Source organism: Lates calcarifer, linkage group LG6 (assembly GCF_001640805.2).
Source record: "Lates calcarifer isolate ASB-BC8 linkage group LG6, TLL_Latcal_v3, whole genome shotgun sequence".
NCBI lineage: Eukaryota > Metazoa > Chordata > Actinopteri > Centropomidae > Lates > Lates calcarifer.
Genome location: NC_066838.1, coordinates 15894107 through 15913025, shown reverse-complemented (window position 1 = coordinate 15913025; position 18919 = coordinate 15894107). Strand labels below are relative to the sequence as shown.

Genomic DNA, 18919 nt, shown 5'->3' with positions numbered 1-18919 from the left:
TTGTGTATTTCCATTTAATTAATTGCATTTCATTTAGTATTAATTTTTGCGTATTTAAAATACAAATTATAATCAACACATAAATTCTGGTGTATTATTATAGTTAAGATAAAATGTTATTAATTCTTAGGGGAAATTCACAAACTACCCTGCAATAGCCTGTAGAAGTCATGTTAAATTTCACCATCTGCAACATTAATGATCATAATACAATCATATAGATTATGCTTTTTTAAGCACTTTTAATTTTGGTTATGCGGATGATTTTTTGTACTTTTATTTGCTTGCCTTTGACTTTTAATAGAGTTTTACACTGTGGTGCTGCTAGACCTGACAATGTATTTACGATTTTATTTCACAAGTAAAACACCTTTTTCCGGTTTATTATTTGAAACCTGTCGGTAGCTTGATGACGGTTTAAATTTACGTTGACAGGCGGAGGGCGGAGCCAGATTTAGTGGAGCGAAAAAAGCCGAATGGTTGACACCGACATCGATATGGGATATGCTGTGGCAGCGTCTTTGGAAGTGTGTATTCCTGTCTGTGGATAATAAGTATAGTTGTATGATTTAAAAACACACGCGGTCAAGAAGGAAGACCTGCGCTCAACTGGACAATTGACGGGACACAAACTCTGCAGCTCCGGTAAACCGGGCGGTAAGTAAACCTCCACTCAGTCCTCCACTTTTACACCCAGCACAAACAGCAAAAGACGGTTCACTATTACTGAAGAATGTTACATACCGCTATTAAACCTTTCTGAGACACTGTCAGTTTGTTGTTTTCACAGGTGACCCACAAAATAAACATACAGCTACTGTTTTATCACTATTTTAGTAAATGTTCAGTTGCTTGTTGAGCCTCTCTGTGTATTTATGCTATGTCAATATATTCTAAAGTCTGTTTAATTTCTATAAAAATTTACTTTTTGGGTCTTCATACATCTGAGGTCTGAAAGAAAAAGAAACTTTGTGAACACAAAATAAAGGTACAAAAAATACTGTGGCTCAAGGTAAGAAAAAAATAATATATTACAGTACTTAACAGGATATGTAGTAGATGTTATAAATAATTGGTAAACTGTGCTGTATGTATTGTATCATAAAAATTAAATTTCAGTTATCTTTATAGTTGAACAGTGTCTCTATTCCTGTGCCACAGCAAAAGTGTATGATTCCCTCTGGTGTTTATTGAGTTTAACTGCACAAAGACAGCAAGGAGAAAATAACCTTTATTTCAAAGAGCAGGTACAATCTTATCAAACTGTCTCAATAGGAAGAAGTTGAAAAGGGTTCCCATTACAGTCCCATAACAAACCAAAAATATTATGAATTTTCACACCATGAGCTAAATATGATACCCAAACTTTGCCTTAACCATATTCATGCAGGTCGTTACATTGAAGAAAGAAACATACAAGTTGACCTATATAGTGACATATAATGTAATCGCAATAGTAATAAATGATTGAGTCAAAATTATTTGTCTTATTTCATTTAGCTGAAAGTATAGAAATTCAAAGCAAAATTACATGATAAAATGTCACCAATAAAACTGATTCAAAAACAAACTAAAAAAAGGAAAGTGACTAAGTAACAATAAATGTTGTAAATGAACAAAGATATAGTAAATTAACCACAGCCACCAAAACAACCTCTGATCAAAAATCATTCAAAGTCAAAGTAATGTCTAATCAGATTTCCATGTTAACTCACACAATTAACAATAAAAGCAAATACAACTAAATATTTAAAAATCCCAAAAACCACAAGTTAAAAACTTAAACTGACGGCCTAATGAAACAAAGCCCTGGAACATGCTGTGTCATGAAGACATGTTTTTAGCACGCACATGGTGTAAAAAAGAGTGATTCAGTTTAAAATGTGACATATACAGCTGCAGATGGAGACAGTAGTCTAAAACAAAGCTGAAGATGTATACATATAAATATGTGTATAATATTGGGCAGCACTTGAGAAAGTCTGAGTACAGGACCTTAATATGTAACAACCCACTCTCATTTATACTCTCATCTCATTTTTAATCATTATCAATCATATAGAACCAATGCAAGAACCAGAGAGTATTTGCTTTTTTTCAGTTTGGAGCTACATCTTCCACATCTTCCACATTTTCCACATCTTCCACATTTTCCACATCTTACACATTTTCATCAGGGTTTCCCTCCTGTATGTAAATAAAGACAACACAGACAAACACATCAGTGCAAGAGCAGTACAGAGTGTATCTAGAAGCAGGACAATAGACTGTGCTGGAGCTGATCACAGTTTTCTTTGTCTTACGTGATTGTAAATTGACTTGGTTTTAAGAAGTATTTATAGGTTATTTTTTCCCTGTTTTCTTATGCCTATAGACCAACTAATTAGTTGATAAATCAAGAAACTTATCAGCATATTAACAGATGTTGAAAATAATCACCGCTCATGTTCTCATCCTAATGCTCATAACTTAATAAAGTCTATCACTAAAAGAACTTCCAGCTTGAGGGCTTCACATAGCACATGTACTATATTTAACAGAGTCGATCTGAATGTTACCTCAAGTACTTGAAAGGGATGGGTTTCACACCACTGGACAAAGTGCCTCTTGGCAGCTGCCAGATTCCTGTCTTCATTCTTCAAGTAAACCCTGATGATGTGCTCAGAAAAGTTCTGTGGGAGCAGCCTGGACACCTGACAAGAATAACATCAGCATACAATTTAGAATAAAGATGTAGCAGAGGCTTTCTTATGAAAAAATACACACAAGGAAAAAATAACTGAGACAAAAAAAAAGGTTAAAATGTCATTGTTTTAGTTCTGACCTGCTCTCTGGAGATGGGGATTGCTCTGTCAGGTGCATACTTGTTGTAGAAATTCACATTACCAATGGGGTCATTCTCTCTATTGCCATAATCTACAGTAGTGACCTAAAAGAGAAGTGTGAGAGATAAGCTTGTTTTTGCAAGTAAATTATGCCACAATGAAGCTGGAAACATCTTCCAGATCTAAAATGGTGAAGTGGAGGTAGACTAAAAACTTACAACAATTTCAAAGTCCTCTGGTTCAAACTCATCATCCTGAGCATTCTCCTCTGGGACGACTTGAGCTAATTCCTCTTTCCACTGGTGAATGTCATCCTGAGGGAGGGAGGACAAAGGGTGAAAAGTGAGAGGGACAACAAATGGAGATATGGATATTAGATATACGTCCACACCAAGCTGTTAAATTTAAAAATGCATTTCTTTTTCTTGCGTTTGACTCTGTGTTCACACTAAAACAGCAGTTTTTCAATGACAGGATGAGTAGAAGGTTTAACTTGGGATTGGAGTATTCAGTTTTATTGTATACACACCACAGTCAGATGTCAGCATGTCAAGCAGATGTTTAATGCAATACAGGCACACAAAGACATTAGTGCATACCTCGGTGGGTCTCTCATTCCCAGTGTCAGGTCGGCCCAAATACTTGTAGAAGTTTCGATCTATGATCCTCTGAAGAATCCTCCTTGCCTCTTCCAGCTCTGGGTGTTCTCCAGCTCTGATGAGAATTTGCCTCACATTTCTAGCCTGCTCATGGCTGGAAATGTATATTTGTGAAGGAGGAGTGAGTATTAGGTCAAACACTCGATCTACAGGAAAAAACAGAAACAGAGTGGAAGACAAGTCAGTTGGAGCAAACCAAGACAAGGTGACAAGTTCATTCAGCGTTTCACAAATAAATAATTCATATTGTAACTAAGAGGCATAACTCACAAACAATATAACTGATGATTTGCTAAACCAAATAAGCATCTATTTATAACTTAGTAACTGTAACCAGACAGTGAAAGATGTACATAGGTAGAGTTTGGGTGGTGTCTTGTTATGTGGCCCTTACAAAGCCAAAAACACAAGTAAAAATGTATTAAATGAATGGATTAAACCGTGTGTTTGTCTGCTTCAACATAAGCTGCAATCATTAGCATGTTTACCATCAAGACTAGCAGTGACCTTACTGACCTTACTGTTTTACTTCTTATGCTAAGGAGCATTTTGCTGAGTAACTATGCTGATTTGTGGTTTCAGGTTATGTGTTTTTTGTGTTAATTTGCTCAGTTGTTTACAACAACACCTGCTGTGTAATATTTCCCAAGTGTGTTGCTAGAAAAATAATAAGATAATAACTAGGCAATAGGTTTTATTTGAATTAATTTTCAACTCTTGTCCCTTGTTGGATTTTTATATTTACATTGTTCATAAATCCACAATAATAATAATGGTGATGCTGTGAACCTAAATAGTATTCCTGAAATACAAGATGATCCCCACTTTTTAAACATAATCTCTAGAAAAAATATCATCCGACCAGTACAGTGTATCAGTAGTTACCACAGATAGTGTGTGCTTAACAGACTGATTAGTCATCATCCTAAAGCCTTTGCTATTGTGATGTTAACTGAAAACATTCTGTTGAAAATATAAAAAGTAGAGAGCTGAAGTCATCATGTCATGTCTTAGTTACCCTCTGTTCCACTAGCTCCTGCAGTCTCTCATTCAGCATTTATTTGATTAGTTGTACTAAAAAAATGAGGAACGTGCCTGGAGTTTACTTTGCATATTCTAAGACTAATTCTAGTGCAGCAGTTGATATCATAAGCACCAATGCTCTCTTCTTAAGTAATTATTATTATTATTATTATTTTGTTTTAATCCCTGTGTAAAACAGAAAACTCCACTCCAAAACTGCACTCTGTCCTCTCTGTCCTATTGTCATTTCAGACATGTCTGAGCTCGGATTCCACTGGCTCGCTCATGGTCACTTCTGTTCCGTAACATTTAGCCAAGGAGCCAGCAATGTCAGACTGAGAAAATGTAAAATTTTTCAATATAATATGTGAGAACTAACAGGAATAAGGGAGTTTGTTATTCACATGTCCTCTTCTTGGATTATAGTGAGGATGCTGACTTCTTAGAACTGTGTAGAAGAGAGCCCATTAAGATTTGTCTCATTCATCATTGTTCATATGATTCATCCTTGTGTTTGTTTAAGTTCATGAAGAAAAAATATGGTTTATGTTCATTGTTAGTTAGCTCTGGTGTGACTGCTAAAATTTACAAATGAAGCTGGATTTATGGTCAACACAAGGGGTTAACAGGAGTTCCACCATATATATCTATGGTGTAGCAGGACAGAAAATAGTGTTTTTTCTGCTGCAGGATAATGACTGTTAGAGGCTGAACATACAGTACTTTTAACATGACACAGATGGTTTTTGTATCCTGCCCGCTGCTTCCTGTGTCTTCAGTTCTTCAAACACAAGCTAACAGCACACAGTGGTATCTGCTGACCTGTCAGCTTGGTGTAGGCCTCCATGTCATCAATGGCAGTGGAGAGATTATACATGTTCCCCTCTGAACCTTCAATCTGGATGTGTTTATCTGCTTTCAAGAAGGCATCTGCGATCCTGGATAAACACAACCAACATATTATCACTTTTAAGAATATTTTGCTGCATATCATACAAACGAGTAAACATGAAGCACTGGTAATGAGATACATCAGATAGAAGAGTACCAACAGAGGAGAGGTAGGTACATACATGTGCTCTATGATCTTGTTCACAGGGTGCTGGTAGGCTTTTCTGTAGAGACAGCTCCTTGCATGGAACATATCATACAGATTGTGCACCTCCTGTTGAGACCATTGCCCACAGGTTAACCACAACTAATCAGATACATAAATTGCTGTTTAAAATCTGATTAAAAAAAAAAAAAAGGATAAATGACATTGTCACTACCTTGTCTCTGGAGCAGATTTGCTTCAACCCACCCGCCTCACACACTCTGGCAAACAGGAAGAAGCGTTGATGGTCAAAGTTGTTTCGGATGCCCAGGTGGTGGCAGTCCCTGAGAAGAGAGAGTGAGGAAATGAGCTTATTACATTGAACTCATCAAATCACACCAGAGAATGCTGCATATAATTGTCATAATATTTGTTATGGGGAAATAATACATAGTTCTTCATTCCTCTACATCAAAAGTGAATTATGCTACAGTAGCTTTTCAACAAACTCCACCTGGCAAAGTAGTCAAACTTGTCCACATCAATGCCATTTCTTTTGTTGGCCACGATTTCATAGAGGAAGGACTTGTCCTGTCCTCGACCTTCATATGGCCACTGTGGAGATGACAGATGACAATAGTGGCATTAAACATTAGCTGCTGTAGCACTGATGATACTGAATGATTTGACCAGTTCACACAAGATTGATCAATACCTCCTCTCCTTGAGCTTCATTAGGGCCCAGAGATCCTCCAATCATCTCCTTGATGAAGTTCAGGTCCTGAGGCAGCACCAGTTGATGTTCCTCCATCACCGGCCTCAGGTTATTATCGTTCACGAGGTGATCAAATATCTCCACAGAAGCTTGTTCATGCTACAAGATACACAGACCCATTACAGTAATATATCAGTATGAGGATGTACATGATCACATTTTCTGTGAAAGTGAAAGCACAATGGCTTCCTACCTATTCCAAAACATGACAGGATACACAGAATATGATTTCTTATCTCTGATCTTATTTCTCTGTTGTTTTCCAGGTGACAGGTCTGTGGCCATAACTTACGTAATGACCCAGTGTCTTGTAGTGCATATGGCCTGCTTCTCCCTGCAGCCCCTAAACCAGATATTGAACCTTTTCACCTCTTGTCACTCTTCCCATATTGTACATACTCAATGACCTGCAGGATGTTGGTGTGTGCGTTAACTGGCTGCACACTTCCACCATAAAACCAAGTTACATGGACATGGAAATTTGCGCAAACACTAGCTTAAGTACCAGAGAGCCTGTTTCTAATATGAATAACACAGTTACGTGTATTGCAATGTGCTGTACATGTTCTAAGGTTTGGAGTTTAAATGATATTGTTAACATTTATTACAGCAATAAGAATTAATGTCAGGATAACTTCCATTTCCATTTCTGCATGACATGTCATTTTTTGATATTTACAGTTTTTCTCAATTACTAAAACATTTCTTGAAATTATGCTTTTATTTCCCAAAACTCACATTTCACAAATATTCACAAATTCAAACTGCACAACAATTCTAGAAACTTCCTGCTTCCAGGACAAAACAAAACTCTCTACTCAAAACTTGTACTCAAGTGTGAGATCAAATCAAAACACCACTGGAAAAACTGGCAATGAGTAATGTTGCTTATGGTGCCTTACAAAAAACTCTTTACATGATGAACATTTGTACATCTCTATTCCTCAATATACAGTGAAGTATACATGTAATAAAATTAAATTAATAAAATAAAAGGTGAATACAGAAAAAAAAAAATTCTGCCACAGTATCCCGTCTCTGGTCTGGGTCATGCCAAAGAATTTCATGCACATTACAGGCATTACAGGGAAAAACACCTTTGCACCCTTGCATGTCTTATCCACCATGGGTGTGTTTTTTTATGGTAAATGGTGTTGTTTGTTTCTGGCCCAAACCGTTTGGGTGTTTTATGAACAGAGAGAGAGCGCCAGATAATATGGAGATGAATAGAGCAGCTCCTCTTGATGATCAGAGGCTGCTATGGGAAAAAAAAAAAACGTGAATCCTACAGTCACACTATTGCTCTTCAAATCTTTATTAATATTATTATTAATAATACTATTTTTTAAAAATCTATAACCATCCACTGCTGGACTTGAACCAGCAACCTTGGGATCAAGAGACAGCTGCTCTACCGGCTGCCCCACTGAAGACTGCAGGGTAGTGTGTGGTGCTAAGATCAATTGTAGTGGTAGTGAAATTGCAAAATTTCAATAACACTATAAACAGCACAATTGCAAAAAGCGTAAAATGTTCATAATGCTCTCTGTTATTATTTCTTTTCTCTGAAAGAGACATTGGGTTGGTAGGCATCCGCGTTACTGATCCCGCCACAAGTCCATAGTGCAAAGCTTGGTAGTAAGAGCAATTGTAGTGATAGTAAAATTGCAAAATAGCCACATTGCTGTAAATAGCAAAATAGCATAAAAGCATAAACAGTTGAACAAAGTTGAATAAGCAAAACAGTAAAAAGCTTAAAAAGTGAAACATTTTTATAGCAGAATAGTTTCTACGGGAGAAACTGCAGTGAAATTTCAATGTCTGAAGCAGGGATTGAACCGGGAACCATGGGATTGGGAAAGCACCCATAGGGTCCCATTCATTTTTTTATTCATAAAAAAATCACATAATCACATAATCACATAAAATCATACAAGCTTGTATACAAGCAGGAATTTCCTGAATGAGCTGAACATTTTGATACCTGAATGATTTTAATAGCACAAAGTATGCGGGACTAGTTAGATGCCAAAAAACATATGGAAGAATAAGTTTAAGTGGCCAAAAGTTTACGGAAATAGAAGAACAATGCTGATCATTCACACTAATGATGGTTATATAGTGACAATTTGAACAATAAATAAGTCTGCACCGAATCGCTCTAATGATCACTTGGACAACTAAACACTGACTTGTTCATGTCTTTGCTAATTAGCTAAAATTGGTATCCTATTATTGCCTCTTTAATGAAGCTCCTGGCTGTGTTTTTGTTCTTCAAATCTTTATTCTTATTCTTCCACATGTTTTTTGGCATCTAACTAGTCCTGCATACTTTGTGCTATTAAAACCAACCAAAGTCCCTGGTTTGATTCCCGCTTCAGACACTGAAATTTCACTGCACTTTCTGCTGTAGAAACCATTCTGCTATGAAATTTTTTCTGTTCTTTTTTCTGTTTTCCTTATTCAACTTTTTGCAACTGTTTATGTTTTTATGCTATTTTGCTATTTACAACAATTCAGCAATTTTGCTATTGTACTATCACTACGATTGCTTTTACTGCCAGGACTTACACTGTGGACTTCAGGGGCGAGATCGGTGATGTGGATGCCTTCTAACTAAAGATCTCGTGTTCAAGCCCTGACCCAGACAAATATCAAAAACCCTCCTGAGAAAAGCAATGATAACAGTTATGATAATAATAATAGATATTGTTATGAATATGTTGTGCATTTTGCTATTTATACAATTGTACTATACTATTTTGCAATTTTACTACCACTACAATTCATTGTAGCACCACACAGTACCCTGTGGTCTCCCATGGCGCAATGGATAGAGCAGTTGCCTATGAATTGTGAGATTGCTGGTTTGACTCCAGCAGTGGACAGGTGGTTATAGCATTTTAAAAAAAATAGTATTACTAATATGAATAAAGATTTGAAGAGCAATAGTGTGGATGCATTCACACACATTTTCTGCAGAAAATGCAAATTATCTACTTGGTTCTTACCCTCCAGTTTTCACCTGGACGTGCTTTAGGAATGAACATTCCATCAAATAGGTGGGAAAAGGGCCCATGTCCTAAATATGGAGAAATAAATATATAATCATTTAATCATGATCATGTGTAAACTGTAAAATGAACCAGTTGTGATTCTTTTTTATCAGACATGTTTTATTTGAAACAGACCAGTGGGACAGACAGGCCTGATTAGTTAGCATGAAATGCTTGTGAAACCTTGATAAAAATCCTGTGTAAAACTAATATTACTCGTCAAACCATGGTAATATTTTATATTACTCCCACTAGGGATGTACTAGAACTTGTTCTTTGGCAGAAAAAAAATACTGTTATGGAAACAAAGACTTATTCTAGCCAAAATTTTCTGCTAGAGTACAGGAAGGTAAGTCAACTCAGTGTATCCACTGCATTGCCTTTTAGAGGGTCACACCTGGTCAAACTGGGGTCCTATGCAAAACTTAGCCATGTTTAAAATATTGTATGTTCAGCCTGTCTTGTTATACCATAAACATTAAACTTTGTCATGACATCTCCTGCTGTAGTACCCTGCTCTGATCAGTTATTGGTTACATGTCAGTCATAGCAGCAATGTGTGCAATAGCATAGACGACAGATCTGAGACCTCCTCTGTCTCCTGTCCTCTCCTCTCAGACTCCCTCAGCTGATTTGACTTGGCGTGTGTGGGCATAGCTGGCGATGGAGTGGGGGTCTGACACTATGGCACACATGACTGTAATTAATTGTACGTAATTGTGCCACATGTGCATAAAATGAGGCCCAGCGCGTGTGTTCAGCGATTAGGAACTGACAGCCGTGGCCTTATATTTAAGAGCACATACAGAGAGATCATTACTGGTGGTTTACAAGGTATGCACTTCACTGTTGGTACCAAATATGCATTCTTCATAACAGTAATTGTAAACAAAAAACAGATGTCAACACTACAGATATTTTGCTGTGGATATAATTTACAGTTCTGCCCTGTTTAAATAATGGAATGTAAATTATTGCTTTTTACAGTGTTGTCTACAAACAAGAGCAATGCAAGGAGAAACCTTCTGAAAATGTTTGGCTTGCCCTTCTCCTTGAAGACTGGTTTTACTCCCTGTTTTCAAGTGTGGCTGTTTGGAGCAGCTATAAACACTTTGACATAGTCTGACAACCTGTCATATGAGTGAGCCACTTTTGAGTATACCCTGAACCTTCCACTTAACCATTCTTCCTCTCGATTAAATTTAACATGTGCTGCAGATATTTTACATTAAAGGTCTCCCAGTAACTCAAATGACATATTCTTTTCTAGTTAGACATTTAATCTGAAAAGTCTGCAGGAACTGCTGAGTTTTAATTGGCAGTAACTCAACACTGAAATTAGAACAGTGTTAGTGTTATTAAAACATTAGTGTTGTTAAGAAGAGAAATGTATATTGTGCATTGCCATGTGAACATATGGACTGCTGCACACACTGTTTTAATTTTCTGCCTTCATTAGGTACCAGCCTTTGATTGTTAATGTCTGCTTTTATTTGATAGTTTGTGGATAGTTTCACATCCAATTCCTATCTTATTTACACCCAGCAATCACCTTTAATAACATATTACATGTAATAATGGACAGTTGTATATCACTCACCCAGGTCATGGCAAAGTCCTGCAATTTTCACACAAAGGACGTCTCTGTCAGTGATGTCGAGTTCAGGCTGCCTTGTTCTCAGAGCTTGTGCAAACTCTCCTGCCAGATATGCTACCCTGTACCATCACACAGTGTGTTATTATTATTTTAACCATAGACCATATACAGTTCTCTAAATTTATCTTATTTCATTCTTATTTTATTCTGTTTATATTTTGTATATTTAGCTAAGACTACTGTGCATAAGAGTTTACTGTGCATTTTTTATACTATTAAGAGTCTGTCTGTCTCTATAAGCTGCTGGAAACTTAATTTCCCTGAGGGAGTCATCCCAAGGAATCAATAAAGTATAGTCTAAGTCTATTATACCTCTATAACATGGACTGTGATTTCTTTCAGACACATAGCTGTGTCTATCTGAAAACATATAGACATACCCAATCGAGTGCTCAAAGCGGTTGTGGGATGCTCCAGGATAAACATAGTAGGCCCCTCCGAGCTGCTTGATGTTTCGTAGCCTCTGGAACTGAGGTGTGTCTATGATTCTGACGAGAAGTGGATGTAACTCCACATGACCGTGGATGGGATCATTAAACACCTGGCAGAGGACAACAGAACAAAAAATATATTCACCCAATTCAATTATTATCCCAAAGAGTTATAGTAAAAGAGCTCCATTTATCTTGAGAGTTTAGTGAACTAGTCTTTCTATTCTTTCATCCTGCAATCTTTTGTCATTTTTTCCAGCCGTCCATGTTTCTTTTGCTTTTGCTTTGACAATTGATTCAACAGAGTAAATATTCACAATCCTGTGTGTGTATCCCTTGTGTGGTTGAGAAGGTCCATTCACTGACACTTCACACACACACATCTCACACACTTCCTTGTTTTTTATTCTAGTATTGACTAGTCTTTTGGTTCATCTCTTTTGCTGTAGATTGACAATTGATTCAACAAAATAGAGAATAAACATGCGCAATCTTGATAGTGTATTTGTGAAGGATCATTCACTGACCCTTGCATCTCACACAGTCCCTTGTTTATTTTTCACCTTTCCCCTGTTTAGTCTTTCTTATCTCTCTAGCACACTCGCCCTGGAGGTCAAAACACAATGAGAATTCAGAAAACCCCTTAATTAGTTGTTTTCTGAATTGTGTGATTTTTGATTAGATACATTTTATATTACCTTGTCTTGGATGGCGCTGTGTAGAATTATAAGATGGTCACCAAGTTGCAAAAAAACAAAACAAACAAAAACACAAGTACAATTAGTTCAAAATATAGTCAGATGGCTGTTGTAGCTCCAAATTAGTTCTAGGAATTTGCTTTTGCACATACAACTTTATATCCATAACAGTCTAGACATTATAACCTAATTCAGCCAGAGGAATTTGCCCATTTCCACCTGTCATGATTCATGTCTGAATTATCTTGTTTGTCCCTCTAGACCTGCCCTCCTTACTCATATTATCCCGGTCTGACCTATTCTTTTTGCCCTTCATCTTCTGCCACTCTCAGTTTGCCCACCAGATGTTCCTGGATGTTCTTCCTATCTCCATATCTGTCTGCTCACCTGTTTTTAATTTTCAGTCACCTGACAAGCCCTGTCTACTCGCATATCTGTTCCCAGTTTCCTCATTACCCCAGCCAGCGTTTAAGCCGATCATTGCCACCAGCTGTTTGTTGAATTGAATTCTTATTTTCCTGTGTTTTCCCATGTGCCTTCTACCCATGTGTGGTACCTATTGTCTTTGGCTTTCTCTCTGCTTGTCCACCCACCTGTCTTTAAGCATGATTGTTCAGTTTGTTTATGAAAAGTTTCTTAACTGCACCAACCTGCTTCTCTGTGCTCTTGCTCTACAGTCCCTTCTGCCTGTGTTGAGAGGAAAAGAGGAAACAGTTAATAGCAGTCCTGTAATTTACCTAATTATCCCCCTGTGTAAATATACCTCCTTGTTTCACACCAGTTATCAGATTGTCTCATCACCAAGCTCTCCAGACCTTTGTTTTACCAACCTGCCTGCCTCTAGTTCCTGATTACCACTCATTTGTTAGCCTTTGTCTTGTTCTTCGAGTAAAGATTCTTTACCTGCCATCACCAATTCTGTTGTGCTTTTGGGTCCTGAGTTTCTCAAACCTGGCGATGGTGTTGTTCAATACAGCTGACCAGGGCAGACCTGCACATAAGACACAGTGTCTGAATATTACTGCTCTAGACCACACATATCAGACTGGTCACTGCACTCATCAATAGATAAATCAACAAATAAGAGAAATATTTGAAAACATTAGTTCAGAAAACAAATTAAACAATTTTGATAGAAAGTAAATACCTAATATCCTTCTTAGTTTTTATCTTGACCACCAACCCTGTCTCCCACAAAATAAATTTGCATTGCCTAATTTGTTCAGGAGGAAATGTAATTGTCACCTAAATTAAGTTCACTGGCAGTGTTTTGTTCCAGCACAAAGTGTAACATTCTTATACTTCATGAAAAGTAATGTAAAAAAGGTTGGGGTGGATGTTTGCATGTAAAAAGTAAACTCCTCTCACATACACACTGACCTTTGCTGTACATCACAACACCTTCTCTCTCCCAACTTGTCACATATGGACACTTAATCAGGACCCCCTGCCATAACGTAATACACTGGGTATTCCTATAGCATCATTTTTTAATGTGCAGTGTACATTACAGTGTGAATGAAGAGCAACATCTGTTAAAACCAGCTCTGTCGTCAAGAGGTTGTTGGGATGGATGGTTGGCATACAAAACACACAACTCACACCAGAGACTGAGGTTTGCATCCAGAGTCCGTCTGTGGGATTAGGTTTGGGCAGCAAAAGCGCTTTGGTTAAGGTTAGGGAAAGACTGTATTTTTGGTCAAGCATAAATAATCATGTTGTGTCTTAAGAACAAGTGAAGTTATTGCTGTATTAAACCAGACCATGCTCTTACCTTAACCATAACCAAATGTGGTGAGTGCTTAAACATAGTCACTATAAATTGCTTTCATCAAATGATTTTAGAATAGCTGGTAAGCTGTATCTCTTAAAGGAGATGAGTTAGACACTAGGACTGGGATTTTAATTCTATGTCATAGTTAACACTAGTCCACTGGAAAATAGGCTTTTAATTAGAGAAGATTTTTTTGTATCAGTTAAAATTGAAAAGTAAACACAGTGTGACTTTCCAAATAGTATAGTTTTGTACAGTATTTTCTAGTTTTTGACTGACAAGCTTCTGCTAAACGAGTCCTGATTTCTTACAACAGGGCTTAAAGTTCTTCTGTGTGGCAGATGTCAAGCCATTTTTAAAGATATCATCATTAGTATTTTATTAACTTTTGTCTCCAAAACTGAAAGTCTCAATTGTCAGAGTAAAAAATGCATAGAAAATGCCACTTTGAAATGAATATGAAAGGAAAAAAATTCAAAGACCGAAGAAGACTCTTAAACCACTGTGGTGAGAGTTTCCTAAAAAATATTGATAATTTGACCCTTTTATTATGTATTGGGACTGATTCAAGTTCAGCTGGCCGCATCAAGTCAAACTAAGCAACAAGCAAACTACCTTATGAAATGACACAAAATATTAATTTACAATCTATTTTTCACAGTGAAAAGACTAAAACTAAATAAAAAGTCACCTTTGAAAATAAGACCTATGACAAAATGTATGGTGAAAGACAAGTATTGACATGTTTTAATGCAATGCCTTATTCAACAACCTGCTTATATCTATGGAATCACACACTGTAGCTCCTGATTATTAACAGTTTCCTCCACCACCCAAAATATTTTTTGTCAACAAGATGATGCAGCGACTTGACCTGTTGCACTATTGTTCATAAGAAACAACTTTCAAAGTTATGTCTGTGTCAGTAATATTATCTGATGTCATTATTTCATTGTGGGTACTTACTGTTATGTCCAGCGCAGGTTTCATTCACTGATTTCTGGCACCTGTATGTTGGCTAACCTTTAAATTCCCTCTCAAGCCCCACCCATATTAACCTCACAGACAGCATCAGCCACTGTCTTCTGTTTCCTTGTTACATATTTGTTTATTTTAATTGCAGAGTCCGCCACTTTCAGTTTTGTTTAACTCCTCAATGTCTGTCTCCTTTCTTTATTTGTGTTAGTGGTACACTGTTTTTTTTGTTTGTTTGTTTTTTTTTTTTTGCCTTTATTTTCAGAGGACAGTGAGAGAGACAGGAAACAGGGAGAGAGAGCGGGGAAATGACATGCAGTAAAGGTCCGGCCGGATTGGGGTCCGGAGTCTGCCTGCTTAGACCACTAGGGTCCACATGGTACGTGCCCTAACCATTTGGCTATGAGGCGCGCCCCCCCCCCCAGTGGTACATTGTTATAACACAGTGGCTATGGGCTGCTCTGTTTCTCCCTCCTGCTGAATATAAAGTGAGGTTTCCAGTGCTCTCCTTGGTTAAGTCACTGTAGCTCTTGATTATTAACTTTCCTCCATCGCCCCAAAATCTTTCTCTGTCAGTTATGTCCAGCGCTGCTCTCATCCCCTGATTCGCTGTACCCAGGATAAATTAGATCTGGAGCAGTTTTGTTTTCACCCTGCTTATACAGATTATAATCCTATGATTGTTTTAGTGGTACGTGGTGCTAATGGCAGCAGTGCTTTAACACTGCCACATTAGATATGGAACAGATTTGATTTTCCCCCTAATGAAATGTATTACATTTTTCGTCAGTGAACAATAATGAATAACAACTACCAAAACGTTTTGCTCCAGTTACCAAAAATTTTATGTTGTGTAACTCATCTGTGTTGCTTTCTTTGAGCCAGTGTCATAACATATTGCTCTCCTTGGTTAATTAGTCTATCAGCACACCTCAGAAGATGTTTAGGCCTTAAAAGAAGTTGAGTTTAATACAAGTTCAGTTTTTGAGCCTGTCATATTCTGTGTTGTATTTTGTCCAGCATTAGTAGTTTGGGTAGTTTTTAGTCCTACATTTGTGATTATGGTGCCATTGAAAGAAAATGCTCAGCACTTTCAGAAGACTTCCTACCTTCCTGCTGACTTGGTTTGGTGAGGTGTTCTCTCTCATGAAGAGCTCAAGCTTGAAAATATGAAAAATAGATTTTTTTGTATTGAAGTTGTGACACTGTGATAATAAGAGTACTGTGTTCCAAATTGTTGGTACAACTACTTATTGTTCTGATATCTTGCATTTGGCTCGTGATCATTGTCTTGTGGGACAGAACTGGTGTTTGGCCATATTGTGTGGGGTCCTTAGAAACAGTTGAAAGAGAAGCCAGACAAGACTCTAACCTCTTAGACTCTGTGTATGAACTGGTAAAGCAAAACTTTGGGGAAGCCTATGACAAAGTACCAAGTACTAGTGCTGTTACCACTTCCAAAGGCTGCTTTTAGGCTGAACACAGTAGACCATATGCAGCTGATTGTCAGGTTGGTGACTGTGACTACATGGTTAAGACCTTAGATCAGAAACATAAAGCATGTTTGTCATGTGAATATATTCAAACCCTATTGTGAAAGGAACCAGGAACCAGAGGAGAAGGACTCTGATGTTGTTGTTAATCAAAACATTCCTCATGGTATGCTGTGAAATAAAATTTAAAAAATTGAAAATCCTGGCCAACTTTAATGTCCACCTTTCTTATCTGGATTCCACTGAGTACTTTGATAGCACTGAAGTGAGCAACAAACATATTTTTTCTGATGTACCCACATTCAGAAACGTCCTTCAGTGTGACACTGATGCAGGTGATGCTGCTCTTGTTAAACAACATTCTTTAAGGGCATTAAGAAGTAGACTACATGCTACAGCATGACATTGCTGAACCTAGTGTTAGCTCATGGAGCTCCCTGTGCCTGCTTGTTGATAGTTCTGTCCCATCTGACAAAGTAGAGGCCATTACAAACTTTGGCGTTCAGGTTATTTGCTTTGAGCAACAGCTTTTTTTTAAGGGTAGTAGCATGTTGTTATAGGAATATGTATTGCAACTGACCTGCTTAGTCCAAAGGTCCTTTTTATTTGGGCAGATAAATCTCAACTTGCATTTGAGAACCTGAAAGCATTGCCAGCTAGTGCTATCATTCTTGTTGCCCGAATTTAACAGGCCCTTCAAGCAAGCCATTGATGTAAGTGATGCTGTTCTACTACTAATGTAATTATAACATTCATGTCAGTATAGCTTAAGCAAAAATATTCATTGATGACCTATTTTTGAACACAATGAAAATGAGACTAAAACTCAATAACAAGTAACATTTGAAAACAATAATGTGAAAGACAGATACAACTGTGGAATCACACACTGTAGCTCCTGATTATTAACAGTTTCCTCCACCACCTTAAATATTTCTTATTCAGCAGATGATATAACCACTTCTTTTACACTACTGTTAATAGGAAACATCTCGCAACATGTCAGTAATATTATGTAATGTTCTTATTTCATTTTGTTTACTTACTGTGACGTCCAGAGCTGCTCTCTCCCTCTGATTTCTAGCACCTGTATGACACCTGTGTGTTGGCTGACCTTCAATAATCTTCTCAGGTCCTGCCTATGTTTACATTGCCCTGCAGTGCGCCACAAGCTACCCATGATGCTGTTGGCAAGAGTTTTGTTTTTCCCCTTTCGTTTTCTGATGGGGAAACCAGTTATCCCCTAAGGGAAAACCTAAGGGAAAAACAAAATTACTAATCAGTGCTTTTTAACACAGTGGATATGGGCTGCTCTGTTGCTCCCTCCTGTTGAGTATAAAGTGTTTTTGTGCTGCTGAACTAAAGTTTCCAGTGCTCTCTTTAGTTAGGGAATGTAACAGCACACCTCAGGTGATTAAGCCTTAATTAAAGTTTGGTTTGATAAAAGGCTCCATTGTTGTATTCTGTGTGACAGTAGTCTGATGGGTAGTTTGTTGTCCTGCATTTGGGATTATGGTCCTATAGCACCATTATGGTTCAATGTCAAAGAAGTGACAAAGAAATTACTCAGACTTTGCAGTTTTTCGAAACCTTCCTAGCAAATGACCTGTGAGGGTTCAGTGAGGTGTTCCCTCTCATGAAGAGCTCAAACTTGAATCTTTGAAGAGTCTGTTTCAAGGGAAGCAGTGAATGCAGCAAATTTTTGGAAACTATAATGCAGATTTCCAATGCTCTCTTGTTTAGTTAGGGAGTATACCAACACACCCTGTAAGATGTTTAAGCTTTAATAAAAGTTGTTTGATTTGCTCGTAGATCACTCCCATGGTTGCAAGAGCATCTGTCATTGTCTCCTAATAATAACAATAGTACCATTAAACAACCCCCGTCAGCGTGCAGTCATCTGATATTTGTATTTCATTGTACCCTGCCGACTGCAAACACAAAAATTTCTCTCACACACACAAACACACCCATCACAGTTCTTCTCTTTCACTAAGCAAACAGAACAACTTTCTGCCACACAATACTGTGTGCATTGTGTGCATCACATTCACATCACAGAATTTAAGAAATAATATTGTGGTAAACTGTTGTCTACATTGTCTGAAAAAAAAATTACTCACAGTAACTGCCAGCCAGCCCTCTGAGCTAAATATGCAGCTGCAGTTCAGTTGTGTGTGCTGATGGCAAGATAAAGCGAGATAAGAAACTTTAACCATATGTAGAGTTGTGCCATCAACATCATTACTTGTAATGAAGTATTTTCACATTGTTACTGTCACATCACCTGAAAATCAGACAACTGCGCTTTGCTGTTTTGGGGTCAGCATTTCACAGTGACTGTCACAGCTTACGTCACAGTGTAGACTTTTTGTCTACAGCACATGTGTCAAATTCAGGGCCCGCGGGCCAGATGTGGCCCGCCACGTCATTTTATGTGGCCCGCGAGTGTTTAATTGGTCTTAAAAATCTGTGTTAAAATAGGTCTATGCTGCTTTAAGGCGTGCGTTGACCATA

General features: G+C 37.6%; 1 protein-coding gene across 1 annotated transcript; it reads right to left on the bottom strand.

The window, feature by feature from the left end:
- Positions 1 to 1213: 1213 nt before the first annotated feature.
- LOC108877952 (deoxynucleoside triphosphate triphosphohydrolase SAMHD1) lies at positions 1214 to 14992 on the bottom strand. The gene is made up of 17 exons (XM_018668217.2): positions 14901 to 14992; positions 13064 to 13151; positions 12811 to 12847; positions 12161 to 12176; positions 11412 to 11572; positions 10975 to 11090; positions 9330 to 9400; positions 6259 to 6417; positions 6058 to 6158; positions 5779 to 5887; positions 5581 to 5672; positions 5330 to 5445; positions 3425 to 3630; positions 3044 to 3139; positions 2825 to 2929; positions 2559 to 2693; positions 1214 to 2187 (listed from the first exon to the last, which is right to left on the bottom strand). Exons 2-17 carry the CDS (start codon positions 13068 to 13070, stop codon positions 2161 to 2163), a joined length of 1554 nt encoding a protein of 517 aa, XP_018523733.1. The 5' UTR covers positions 13071 to 13151; positions 14901 to 14992; the 3' UTR covers positions 1214 to 2160.
- Positions 14993 to 18919: the final 3927 nt, after the last annotated feature.